Source organism: Prionailurus bengalensis, chromosome D1 (genome assembly GCF_016509475.1).
Source record: "Prionailurus bengalensis isolate Pbe53 chromosome D1, Fcat_Pben_1.1_paternal_pri, whole genome shotgun sequence".
Taxonomy (NCBI): Eukaryota; Metazoa; Chordata; class Mammalia; order Carnivora; family Felidae; genus Prionailurus; species Prionailurus bengalensis.
The window spans coordinates 114,677,111-114,689,307 of record NC_057346.1 but is presented as its reverse complement, the minus strand read 5'-3'; the positions used below and the strand labels follow the sequence as shown (position 1 = coordinate 114,689,307).

The window sequence follows — 12,197 nt, the reverse complement described above, 5'->3', positions numbered from 1 at the left end:
AAACATTTTGCCTCCACTTTCCCGGCCCCGTCAGGGGTAATGAAGCCACCTGGACCCCAGGGTAGGGCCTGAGCTCATGACCTCCGGTCCCTGTCTCCCCAGATGTCCCCCCCCCCCGCCGTGACCATCCCGGCCCTGACTCCTCCGGGAAGCCGATGGGCAGTGGTGGGAACCCACCTGGGCCTGATCTGGAAGCTCCGGAAGGATCCAGGACTGAGCTCGCTGCCCTCCAGCCCCTCCAACCGCCCTCCTGGGGGCCACCCGGAAGGCTCCCAGCTCCCCTCCATGGGTGGCCACAACATAACTCCGTGCAACCCTGCAGGGGTGCCAGCCCCCCTGCCGTCCTGCCACTGCCTGGGGTCAGGAGTCATGCCATGGTGTTCCGGGCCCCTCCCCTGGGCTTCTGGGTGGGGCCGGGGGCTGGAGTCTGGCCCCCTCACTAGTGTGCCTTTCGCCACCCACCCCGGCCCCCTTTGGCTTGAAGCCCCCACCCCCAGCCTCTTAGCACACTCACCTGGGAAACACCTCTCCAGACCTGACCCGCTGCTCTCGGAAGCCCTGACCCTCTCACGGCCACACTGCTCCACCCCCAGCGTCCCGCTCCCAAGTCCCCTCCTCGCTTCTGTCTCGGAGCCCCCAGCACGTGCCCCCAGCTGACCACAGCCACACCGGTCCACTTGCCCAGGAAAGACCCCAAACACCTCACCCCTGCCCTGAGCCCTGCCCTCCCCCACGTGTCCCCCTCCCAGGGAGGTCGCAGGGGAACCCCAGTCCTCGGCCCCACGTCCACACACCCATCCCGTCGTCAGCACCTGTGCCTCTGTCCTGCGTGAGGGAGGAGTCTCTCTCCTGCTGTCTGGACGCTGCCCAGACAGGGCTCCGTCTGTGCTCTCCGGCCTTCTCTGACACCCATGCCCTGGTGACCCCTCGGTCACCTGGCCTCCTCCCCGTGGCTGTCCATCACTGCCGACCCTGAGCCCCGGGCTTGGCACCCTGCTCTGATGACATCCCCGGGACTCTTCTCCCTTGGCGGCCACCTCCCTGCCCCGCCAAGCACACCTTTCTGCCCCTTCCTTACCTCCTTCCTTCCTCCATCACATTCCCAGAAACCCGATGGGCGCCTCTGGCTTCTCCCTCCTCTGCCCCCGACACTCTGGGTGCTGGGACACCCCCTCTTCCTGCCAGCCTTCCGGAGAGAGGTGGTGTTCCTTGGGCTCCACGCTGGCTGTCACTGCCGGGCCCCTCTGCTTCCACAGGGCTCCTCCCCAGGTCCCCATGTGAAGGCATAGCCCCGGCCAAGTCGGACACACAGGGACCCCCGGCTCCTCCCGCCCGCCTCACAGCACATCCAGTCTGTCACCAAATTCTTTCATCCGCCCCAGCCCCAGCCTGCACGGTTCCCACTTCTGTGACAGCCTTGTCCCCTGCCTCCCCCCCACCGTCCTCGAAGCCCACAAAGCAAGCCCAGTCCCTCCCCTGCGAAGCCACCCCTGGGCCTGGGGGTGAGGTCAGCAGGCCTTCCTCCTTCACGCTCTGCACTTGAGCTGCCCAGACGTCCTCTGGTTTCCCAGACGAGCCGCGACCCCGTGCCACGAGGGTTCTGCTCCCTCCCCGGGAACACGCTGGTTTTCTCCGCTCTAACTTACAGCTGGGCAGACAGCTCTGTTCATGCTGTCTAATCCTCGAGAGGACTCGTGTTTGGGGCACCTTCTGCCAAAGTCCCCCTCGGTCCCCTTGCACCATGGGCAGAAGATTGCCAGGTCACGGAGCAAACCCTCCCAGGCGGTGTTGGCACTGGGGCGGGGGGGGGCCTGAACCGCCAGGCAGGGCCTGAGTGGGGCCCCCAAAGCTGCCAAATCCACCCACCCCCATGCCCTGCTCGGCCCTGGGACAGAGGCTGGGCTGGAGCCAGACAGGTATTTTATTGAAAGTTCACAGATACAAGAGCTCTGAGCAGGGTCACAGCTTGGAGGAGGTGGGGTCAGAAAGGAGAGAGTGAGTCCCCAGATGCTGGCAGCCCCCCCAAGCCGGGGAGCTCTCACAGAAGCCCTTCTTGCTGGGTGTCGGGCCAGAGGGGCCCCAGGAGCCTGGGTGCGGCACAGGAGGGCGGGGCGGGGGGCAGCCGCTGGAAGCCAGGGTGCGGCAACACAGGGAGAAACCCAGACCCCGGGAACGGGCAGAGGCAGAGAGGGTGGGCTGGCCCGAAGCTCGCTGCCCCCTTACTGCGCGGAGCTTCTGGCGGCCTCGCTGCCCGCTTCACAGCTTCGGGGGGGCCCCAGGGCCCGCGCCCTGCTCTGCCCCAACCACACACCGCATCCCGTATCGCGTCCGTTGTCAAACGGACGTGTCTCGGGGCTTCGTCTCCACGGCCGGCGGCGCCCGGCGGGGTCCTAGTAGTCGGTGAGCGGGTACCGCAGGAAAATGAAGACGAGGATGATACAAGAGGCCGCCAGGGCAGAGCTGGTGATGTTGAACAGCCGGGCGGTCTTGGCGTCTTCCACTGCTCCATTCAGGTCATTGAGAAGCTTCTTGTCTCGAACCTGCAGCCGGAGGGGGGAGGTGAGGCCCGAGGCCAGAGACCAGGGAAAGGCAAATACGGGTATGGGGCACCTCTGTGCGGAGGGCACCCGGGAATTCTTTGTGGTTCTTTTTGCAACTTTTCCACGTCTGAAATTGTTTAAAATAAAACAGGACTGTTTAACAATACTGTACTATTCGATCGAAAGTTACTGAATCAAGGAGGCGGTGGGGGGGGGGGGTGACACCTGGGTGGCTCGGTCAATTAAGCATCCGACTCTGGATTTCGGCTCAGGTCATGATCTCCCGGTTCATGGGTTCGAGCCCTGAATCGGGCTCTGCACTGTCAGTGCAGCCTGGGATTCTCTCTCCGATTCTCTCTGTCCTTCCCCTGCTTGAACTCTCTCTCTCTCTCTCTCTCTCTCTCACTCACACACACACACACAAAATAAATAAATAAACATTAAAAAAAAAGAAAGTTGGCAAGAGCAGATTGTAAGTGTTCCTACCACCAAAACCCCCACCAACCACAAAAACAATAATTATGTGAGGTGGCAGATGTGCTAACGAACCCTCTTGTTACGATCATCTTGCAGGATGTACGTGTATCGAATTGTGACGTTGTGCACGTTGGACTTCTCCAATTTGTAGGTCAACTGTAGCTCAATAAAGCTGGGATCGACAAATGAATTCACAAGACAAAGGAGAAAGTTGGTCTCAGAGAGTTATATGATCAGCCAATGGAGGTTGTAAGTGTGCCCTAGTCTGAGCGGCTCCTTAATCTAAAATTCACAGGGGTTACCTAAGAATAGGCACTAGACAGAACAGGCAGTGGGCCCCGTGGTCTCTGGGAAGGGATGTTAAGATACAGGGAAGATAGGGGCACCTGGGTGGCGCAGTCGGTTAAGCGTCCGACTTCAGCCAGGTCACCATCTCGCGGTCCGTGAGTTCGAGCCCCCCGTCGGGCTCTGGGCTGATGGCTCAGAGCCTGGAGGCTGTTTCCCATTCTGTGTCTCCCTCTCTCTCTGCCCCTCCCCGGTTCATGCTCTGTCTCTCTCTGTCCCAAAAATAAATAAAAACGTTGAAAAAAAAAAAGATACAGGGAAGACAGTGGGCAGAGCTGGACCCATTTCCAAGATTCTCTGGTTGTGAAGAGGTGTTCCCAAGGAGGAAGCCACCCTCACGCAGGGTAAATCCTAGGATTTCCCTCTCTTCAGCACTTTCTCCCTCCACAAAGTCCAAAGAAGTGTAGTTGGATTTGTGGATGGATGAGAAGGGAGGGAAAATAGAAAAAAATGATAGTGCATGGGTCATATGGATGGATGAGATGACATAAGGGATAACAAGGTGAGAGTGAGCAAGGGTGAGTGTGAAGACAGGTACATGATGAATGGATGCACGTGGCTCAGCTAGAGGAGCAGTGGAAAGAAGGGATGCTGTCAGCTTGAAGGATGAGTGGATTTATTGGTGTGCTGGGTCACAGGATGGATGGATGGCTGACATGTAGAGGTGGTAAGTAAAGCAGGGAAAGCTACTGGGGGGAAGTAAGGTTAGATGAACAGTCAAGTGAACTGATGTACAAAATACATGGGGACGGGATGGGGCAGAGTACGGAAGGGAGGAGGAAGCAAGATGAACATGTATAAACAGATGAATAGAGGAGTGGGTGACTATTTGAATGGGTTGAAGGGAATAAAGGAGCAGGGATCAATGTATAAGGGATGGTGAATGGATGGATGGATGGATGGATGGTGGATAGACAGATGGATGGATGGACAGATTGATGGTTGGTTGGATGGATGGATGTGTGTGTGGATGGGTGGATGGGTGGATGGATGGATGGATAGATGGATGGATGGTGGATAGACGGATGGATGGACAGATTGATGGTTGGTTGGATGGATGGATGTGTGTGTGGATGGGTGGATGGGTGGATGGATGGTGGACAGATGGATGGTTGGTTGGATGGATGAATGGATGGATGGTGGATGGATAGATGGGTGGGTGGATGGATGGATGGTGGATGGATGGATGGGTGGGTGGACAGATTGATGGTTGGTTGGATGGATGGATGTGTGTGTGGATGGGTGGATGGGTGGATGGGTGGATGGGTGGATGGATGGATGGGTGGATGGATGGTTGGTTGGATGGATGAATGGATGGATGGTGGATGGATAGATGGGTGGGTGGATGGATGGATGGGTGGGTAGATGGGTGGATGCTGTTGACATTCAGAAAGCAGGTAGTGGGCAAATATGTATATACAAAAACTGACACAATACCCCCCCCAATGAATTTTTTTGACTTCCCTGTCACTGGGAAGTCCACCACCTCTTGGGCCCACATGGAACAACCACCATATCATTATATCTGCTCCTCGTCTCCTGCCCACCATCCCTGCCCTGGTTCAGGCCATGTGCCCCCTTTCCTGGACACCACACTGGGACCCTAGCTTTTCTCTGCCCTGGGGCTTCTCTCATCCTCTTCCTTCATACTGGCTGCAGATTTCATAGCTCTGGTCATATCTTCCCTTCTGGGTCTTCCACATGATGACATCCAAACCCCTCACATATTTTTCCAAATCCTTCACTGCATGGCCTCAGTCTGGCTTTCCAGGACTGTCGTCTCGCCCCCAGAGAATATGGGGGCCTTGCAGTTCCCCCCAGATCGCCCCACCCTCATGTCCTAGTTTATATCTGGAACACCTGTCACCTCACCTGCCCTTCAGAGCCCAGTGAAGATGATGCTTCCTCCCGGAAGTCTCCCACTCTGGACTCCAAACTCACCCCAAACCAGGAAGGAAATATTCTTTTTCTGAAACACCATGACACTTACTCCACCTTGAAGGTGCCCTCTGTCCACCTACCCCCTCGTACAGCCCTGTCTGACCCCTACAGTGGCCGGCCCTCCTCGGCACCAGTGACAGCAAGATGGAGGGATGGGTCTGGTTGGGTGGGCAACCATGCCTGGGGCAGGGGAGTGTCGCAGACCCAGCTGGCATCGAAGGGAACAGGCCCACGTGGGTGGAGACAGCGGATGGACAGGCGCCCGTGACAGGGACACAATGTCTGCTTCACACCCACCGAATGCCAGCCTCTGCCCCGCTCACGCGTGCTGACTTGGGCGTTGTTTTCATTTCTGTTTGTTTTGTGAGCAGACACAGGAACCAGCTCAGAGGAAGGTGGTTTGTGAAGAGCTCACCCCTCTTCAGGGACCAAGCTGGGACTTCAGCCAAGGCCTTCTGACCCCAAGTCCGTTAGGCGCCCTTGGAAGTGCCCATGACTGGCTGCAAATAGCGTCGGGTGCAGCAGGCCAGGAGACAGCTGGATGGACAGATGGACAAGCTCCCAGGTGCAGGAGCCCGAGCCCGCCGCTCCTGCACCCCCTCTGCCCAGGCCAGAGACAGCTCACCTTGCACACTCCTTCCCCAGAAGCCCCGGGCCTTTCTGCCCTGGCTGTCCCCCAGGAAGGACGTGGGGGAGCAGCCCCGGGGTGGAGGCAGCGTGATCTCCCTTCCACCCCTCAGAAGGACCAATTCCTGCCCACCCGGTCAGAGCACAAATCCTGCACCATTCAGAAGTCTGTGACCTACCTACAACCTGCACCAGATGGGCCTGCCCTGTGCCAGCCGGCGCCCACAGCCGAGCCAAGGGGAAGGGGGGGACAGCTTCCGGACAGGAGCCCACGCGGCCGGACCCGTGTCCACAGGCCATCGTCAGGGCACGGCAAGAGGGCCCCAGGGGAAGCAGAGCGTCACCAGCTGCCCCCACCACGATGCCCTCTGCCTGGCACTGTTCTGTTGGGGCCAGAGCTGGGGTTGGCGTGGGGGCCTTCACCCCTAATCCCCAGGGGCCCCTTCCGGTGTGATTTCACAGCACACACAGGCACACACACGCACACATGCGCACAAAGTCACGTACCACTCACCCACACATTCACAAATATATGCACACTCACGCACGCACACGCGATGCAATGAATTACACGCACACCCACACCTGTATACACTCGCACACATATGCACACCCATACACATGCGCACTCACTTATATACATGCACACACGCGAGCCCACACATAACACACTCACGTGCACAAATATACACACGCATTCACATCCACACACATGCACACATGCAATTACACGTACACATCCACACCTACACACCTGTGCACACGCGCATTCACACCTACGTGGGCACACACGCTCGTGCATCCATGCACACTCACACACACTCATTCACACCACACAGGCCCCACATGGCAGAGGCCCAGAGCTCCGTGCACCAGCCTGGAGGCGAAGGTGTGCCTGGCGGTGGGGGACGCTGACGAAGAGTCAGGAGGTCGGGAGAGCCAGGCGGCTGGGGCATGTGATGCCAGGGGCAGGGGTGGGGCTCGAAGATGCGCAGAGGCAGAGCTGTGTCCAGGCTGCTGTCCTTCCCCCCTGCAGCCTCCCTGGTCCAGACTCTCCTCTCCCTGCAGCCCCACATCCCACCGCTGCCCACCCCCCTGCCCCCACCTCACCGGGCGGCTGCAGTCGGTGATGTGCACCTGGCCTCGGACACGCGAATCCAGGGACAGTGACCTCTGACTCTACAGGAGCCAAACCCGTCCGGAGTGACAGGGAGGCGGGTCCTGCTGCTTGGGTTCCAACAGCCCCTGGCTCTTCAGTTCTTACACACTTGCACAGGGCTCCTCACCTCAGATGTGAGTGGGTCACAGGCCCCTTCCTGCAATCTGGGCCCATTTCTTTCCCCTCTGCCCCAGGGACGTGGGGTCCTGTCTGCCTGGCACCCGGCTCTGCTCCCAGCCGGCTCCTCTCCCAGCAGTCAGGGGCTTCCCAAAGTTGTACGCACTCAGGGTTTGGGGTCATGCCTCTCTCCCCCTGGACACCCCCCCCTCCCCAGCCACCAGGACGGACGTCTAGAAAGAGTGTGGGACCACCTTGTCCACCGTGGTCAGAGACCCCGGCTACCGTGGCCTCCTTCTGAAGGTCTGCCTGGTTTCAGGTTCCCCTGTGAGGGGCCCGAGCCGTCCTCCTGCTGACACGGGAAGGGTGCTGAGGGTCTGCATCTGTGTGCTGGCTTCCCCCCACCCCCCGAGTGCCCAGGGGCAGCTACATCTGAGTGTAATTCCCACGGCCCAGCGGACAGACCGAGCCCCGAGTCTGCACCTTGAGGACTAAGCTGGCTGTGTAGAGAACCCAGTCCTGCGGCCCCCGAGCCCCGTCAAGACGCCCTGGAAGCTTCCGCAGCCCAGGATGGGGAGGGCAGCCCCTCCCTGCGGGCTCAGAGCTGGCCAGCATCCGCGTGTCTCCGGATCCTGCGAGGCGGCCCCCACCTGCCGGGACCCGCTCCTCTGCCCCCCGCGCCCCTGCCCGGCTCACTTTGAGGGAGTAGGCCAACGCAATGAAGCCCAGGCAGCAGAAGTTGAGGTAGACGAAGTTGAAGATGGACCACAGGTAGTAGTCGTTGACCTCGGTGGTGTCCGGGTAGACCTCGATGACCGTTGTGGGGTTCGTCATGGTCTTCTTCTCGGCCAGGTGTTTGCAGGCCTGGGGGGCGCCAGAAGCCCGCATGCTGTCCGTCTTGCTGCTCTTGGATTCCATGGGGAACAGGGTGGGCGCCATGGGGGGCGATGCCGAGGGCTCAGGGGCCGGGGCCGCTGGAGCCTGCAGAGCCGGGGGCTTGGACACGCAGGCAAAGCAACCCTTCGGGGAGCCTGCCGGGGGCCTCGGAATCCAGAAGGCCCCGTCCAGGGGGACTCGGGCTTCCTGGGCGCCGTCCGTGGTGCTGGCCGGGGCTCCCAGCGGGGCTGGGCACTGGCCTGGGCCCTGGGCCTGGAGGCGGGGGGGAGAGGAGGAGGGAGCTGGGTCCCGCCCGCCCTGCAGGGCTTGCCCTGATGTCCTGCAGCATCTCCCCTGCAGACTCGCGAGCAGCCCCAGAGGAGCTGGAAATCCCCGCCGAGGCCGCCAGCCTGCCACCTGCCTCCCCCACCCGCCCCAGGCACCCCGGTGCCACAGCCCTTCACAGCAGCCTTGGCAGGAACATCGGGGGCTTTTCATCACTTTGCCATCTGCGCACATTCACCCACTGACACACAAGAGCACCCCCCCCCCGTACCCAGCAACGCCCCAACCAACACGCTGTTGCAATAAACACAGCACGCCAGCGTCCCAAACACCCCGGTACACGCACAGGGCACACAGACCCACGATGACGGTGTCTCGGCCACCATCTGGCAGAATGAGCAGAGCCCTCTGGGGCACCTGCACGCTGACGCCCCTAACACATCGGACACCAAAGGCTCCCCAGACCCTGGGCACGCTGTGCACCGGGATGCCAGGGAAAAGCCCTGCCCTGTGACACGCAGGTTATACACACACAGCCACACAGGATCCGACGCAATCGCCCAGGGATGGCAGCGGGGCGACTGCAGGGGCTCCAAACTCGCGCACGCCGCCCCGCCCCCAACCCCGGCCCGGCCCAGAGCGGCCCCGGGACCCCAGCACACGCTCCCAGGGAGCCACCCAGCCCGCGCCACAAACAGGCGCGCAAGGACACTCTGCCAGACGAGCACCTCTCCGGCCAGGCACCGAGACGCTCGCGCCCTGCGCCCCCACCCCCACCCCCACCCCCGCAGGGGTCTGTGGCCGTCGCCCCGCCGCCCGGGGCCGCCGGGGTCTGAACGGCCGCGCGGACGGCGCGCCCTCACCTGCTGGCGACTCCTGGGCGGGCAGGCGGATCCCTGCACCGCGGTCCGCGCGTCCTTCCGCCGGCCCGCGGCTCGCTGTCTGCCCGGCCGCTCCGCGTCCCGGCGGCCCAGCCTCGGCGGGGGGAGCACGCGGGGCTGGCGGCGCCGCTGTCCCCGCTCCTGAGCTCCCTCCGCAGCGCCAGGCCGGCCGCGCGGCTGCAGCCCCAGCCTGACTCACGGCGCCGGCGGCCGCAGCCACCTCCCCGCCTCCTCCCGCCCGCAGGGTGGGGGCCTCAGGCACCGGCCGGAAGCCGGACCCTGGGGAGGGGGCGCAGAGCCGGCGGGGTGAGGGTTGTGGGGGGCTTCGGGACGGGTTCTCCCACAGGGCCACCCGGTGTCCTCTCCTGCTGTGTCTCCCTCGCCTCCCTCCCTGTCCCTCCCTCTTGCTGAGCCCCCAGGCCCGCCCCTGTCTGTCTCTCCAGGAGGGAGCCCCTTCATCCTCCTGCTGTCCCCCTCTGCCCCACCGTGGCCACCGGCAAGGCTGTCTGAGCCCTTCCCCTCCGCTGCCCCCTCTCTGACTGCTGTGTCCCTCCCCTCCCCACATGTCCATCCTTGCCCCTCCTGGAGTCCTGGCCTCACCAAGCACCCAGCCCACGCAGAGCCCCCGGTACTCTGGCCCGTGCCCCTCACCCAGCCCAGCCCCCATCTGCTCTCCTGTTCTCGTGCATCCCTTGCCAAAACCAAGCCCCTCGAAGGCCCCAGGTCCCCAGCTGTAGCACCTGCCTGAGCAGGGTGCACCTCACTGAGCCCCCATCCCGTTACCCACCTCTGCACAATCCTGCCACTAACCAGGTCCCCAGCCCCAGAAGCCACCAAGTCCAGGCCTTCCCTGAGCCGTGCTGGCTGGCCCCCATGTGGCCCTGTCCTTTCTGGGCCCACCCTCGTGGAAGCTCCAGACCCCCTTTCCCCAGGTCTGACCCCACACAGCCCAGCCCAGAGCCCCGAGCCCCACCTCCTGAACGTGTATTCCTCATACAGTCCAGTCTCCAAGGCCGTGACCTCTCACCCGTTCGTCCCCTCTGCCCATGGGGCCAGATGTCCTTGTCCAAGCCCCTAATGACACTTATCTCCTTGGAGACAGGTCCACTCAGCTGCCCATGCCTCTCTGCCAGCCCTGCCTGGACCACCTGGGCCTGGTCCCCTGCAGATGCCCCTTCCCCTAATCAACACCGGCCCACCCAGCCCAGCCCCTTCTGGGAGCCTCCATTCATGCCACACCCTCTCATTCCCTCTCACACTTGTCCCCAGCTGACCTCCCCTTCCTGCAGAAGTCCCAGCGGGTCCGTCTGCAAGGGAGAAGCCGCGTCCCTCTTTGCCTCTCCCGGAGCCCCTCACCTCACCATGCAAGTGCCCTCCCAGCTGGGTTCTCTTTACCAACCCACCAGCCTCCACAGAATCCAAAGCCCCCCAGAAGTTGTGTCTATGCACCGGGGCCCCAGGTTTCCTTCCCCAGCTCCCTCCAAGTCCCTGTCCTCCTCTGAGGCCCTGACTGCACCCAGAGCCTCTCCTCTCCTAAAGCCCCCTTTTCCTCTGACCAGCTCAATCTGGTCAATCCGCCATCTCCGCGACCCTCTCTCCTCTGAGCCTGGGCCTTCCCAGGGGCCCCTTCTCTCCGGGAGTCCTTGCCCGCCTCCGCCCCAGTCCTCTGCCAACCCCCTGCTCTCCCCGAACCTCTGTGTGCTATGAGCCCTAGGCCCTCTCTGAACCCTGGACAGGCCCCACCCCCTCTGCAGCCCTCCCTTTTCCAGCCCCGCCCCCTGGCCTCCCAGGCCCAGCCTCATCCATGGCCTCAGGAACCCCCAGAACCTCCAGGAGGCTGACAAAACCCTCTGTGAGTGGGAGAGGTCCCAAGCACCAGGGCCACCCTCCATCCTGGCCCACGCCCTGGGCACAGCTGGACCCAGACCAAGAGCCCCCGGGCATTAAGGTGACGGGGACTGTGGGGGGACCAGGATTCAGTTCTCCCTCACGCGACACCCACTGCCCCCTTGACAAGGGCCCTCGCTTGGGGGCACCTGGACCCCCAGGCCTCAGGAGGCGCCTGACCTAAGGTGTGGCCCGCCTGCGGTCTGCAGCCACACTACCGGGTCCCCCGGGGCCCAGCACTGCCTCACCTGCCCCAGGCCCCGCCCCACCCTGCTCTAGGCAGGCAGGCTGCAGGCAGCGGCCAACAGAGCTGGTCTGCACAGGAGTCCTCCTGGCCCCCGGGGGCCTGCTCCAGACTGCCTTGAGGCTGCCTCCTTCTGAGGACCCCAGAACCCAGGGCGGTTGGGGGAAGGGGGCTCCAGCCCCCACGGGCCTCCACCCAGTAGGTGAAGGAAGGGGCTCGATTTGGGTGGGGTGTCCTCCAGGCAAGGGCAAGAGGCAGGAAATGCCCACTGGAGCCTGCGGTGCTGATGCAGAGCCCAGCAAGCCCGCCAGGAAGAGTGCCAGGCGCTGAGCTGGGCACCCCGTGGGTCTCTGCCAGGCCCCTGGCGAGGAGTGCCCTGTTATCACCCATCTTCCAAAGACAGACCAGAGACTTAAGGTTGGTTGGACCGTAGAGGCTGGACCTGAGCCCGGAGTCAGACTCCGGAGTCCGGAGGACGCCGACCAGCAGCCCAGGCCAGCCAGCCGTAAGGTCCTGGCTCTGGGCAGGGGCGTCAGCACCCCAGTGGCCGGTAGGGGCTGGAGGCCCAGCCTGCGCTCATCGGGGGAAGCGTCGGGGGAAGGGCCGGGGGCATCCAGCGGTGCTGGTCCCCAAGTCCCAGAGAGGGGATGGGGGGGGTGTCCCGGCCGAGGGCCAGAGCTGTGTGGCAAGCGGCACGGTGGGTGGTGGGAGACAGAGCCCAGGGCGGCCGGCAGGAGCCGGGCAGTGGTGCAGAGTGCGGCCTCCCTCCCGGCCCGCCCTGATGCCAGGCCTCTCGGTGCACAAGGGCTCGGATGAGG

At 62.7% G+C, this 12,197-nt stretch overlaps 1 protein-coding gene across 1 annotated transcript; it reads right to left on the bottom strand.

Annotated features, from left to right (window-relative positions):
- Positions 1–1,903: 1,903 nt before the first annotated feature.
- IFITM10 (interferon induced transmembrane protein 10) lies at positions 1,904–9,915 on the bottom strand. The gene is made up of 4 exons (XM_043582337.1): positions 9,849–9,915; positions 9,231–9,442; positions 7,903–8,355; positions 1,904–2,540 (listed from the first exon to the last, which is right to left on the bottom strand). The coding sequence occupies exons 1-4, from the start codon at positions 9,913–9,915 to the stop codon at positions 2,391–2,393; spliced, it is 882 nt and encodes a 293-aa protein (XP_043438272.1). The 3' UTR covers positions 1,904–2,390.
- Between the last annotated feature and the right edge of the window lie 2,282 nt (positions 9,916–12,197).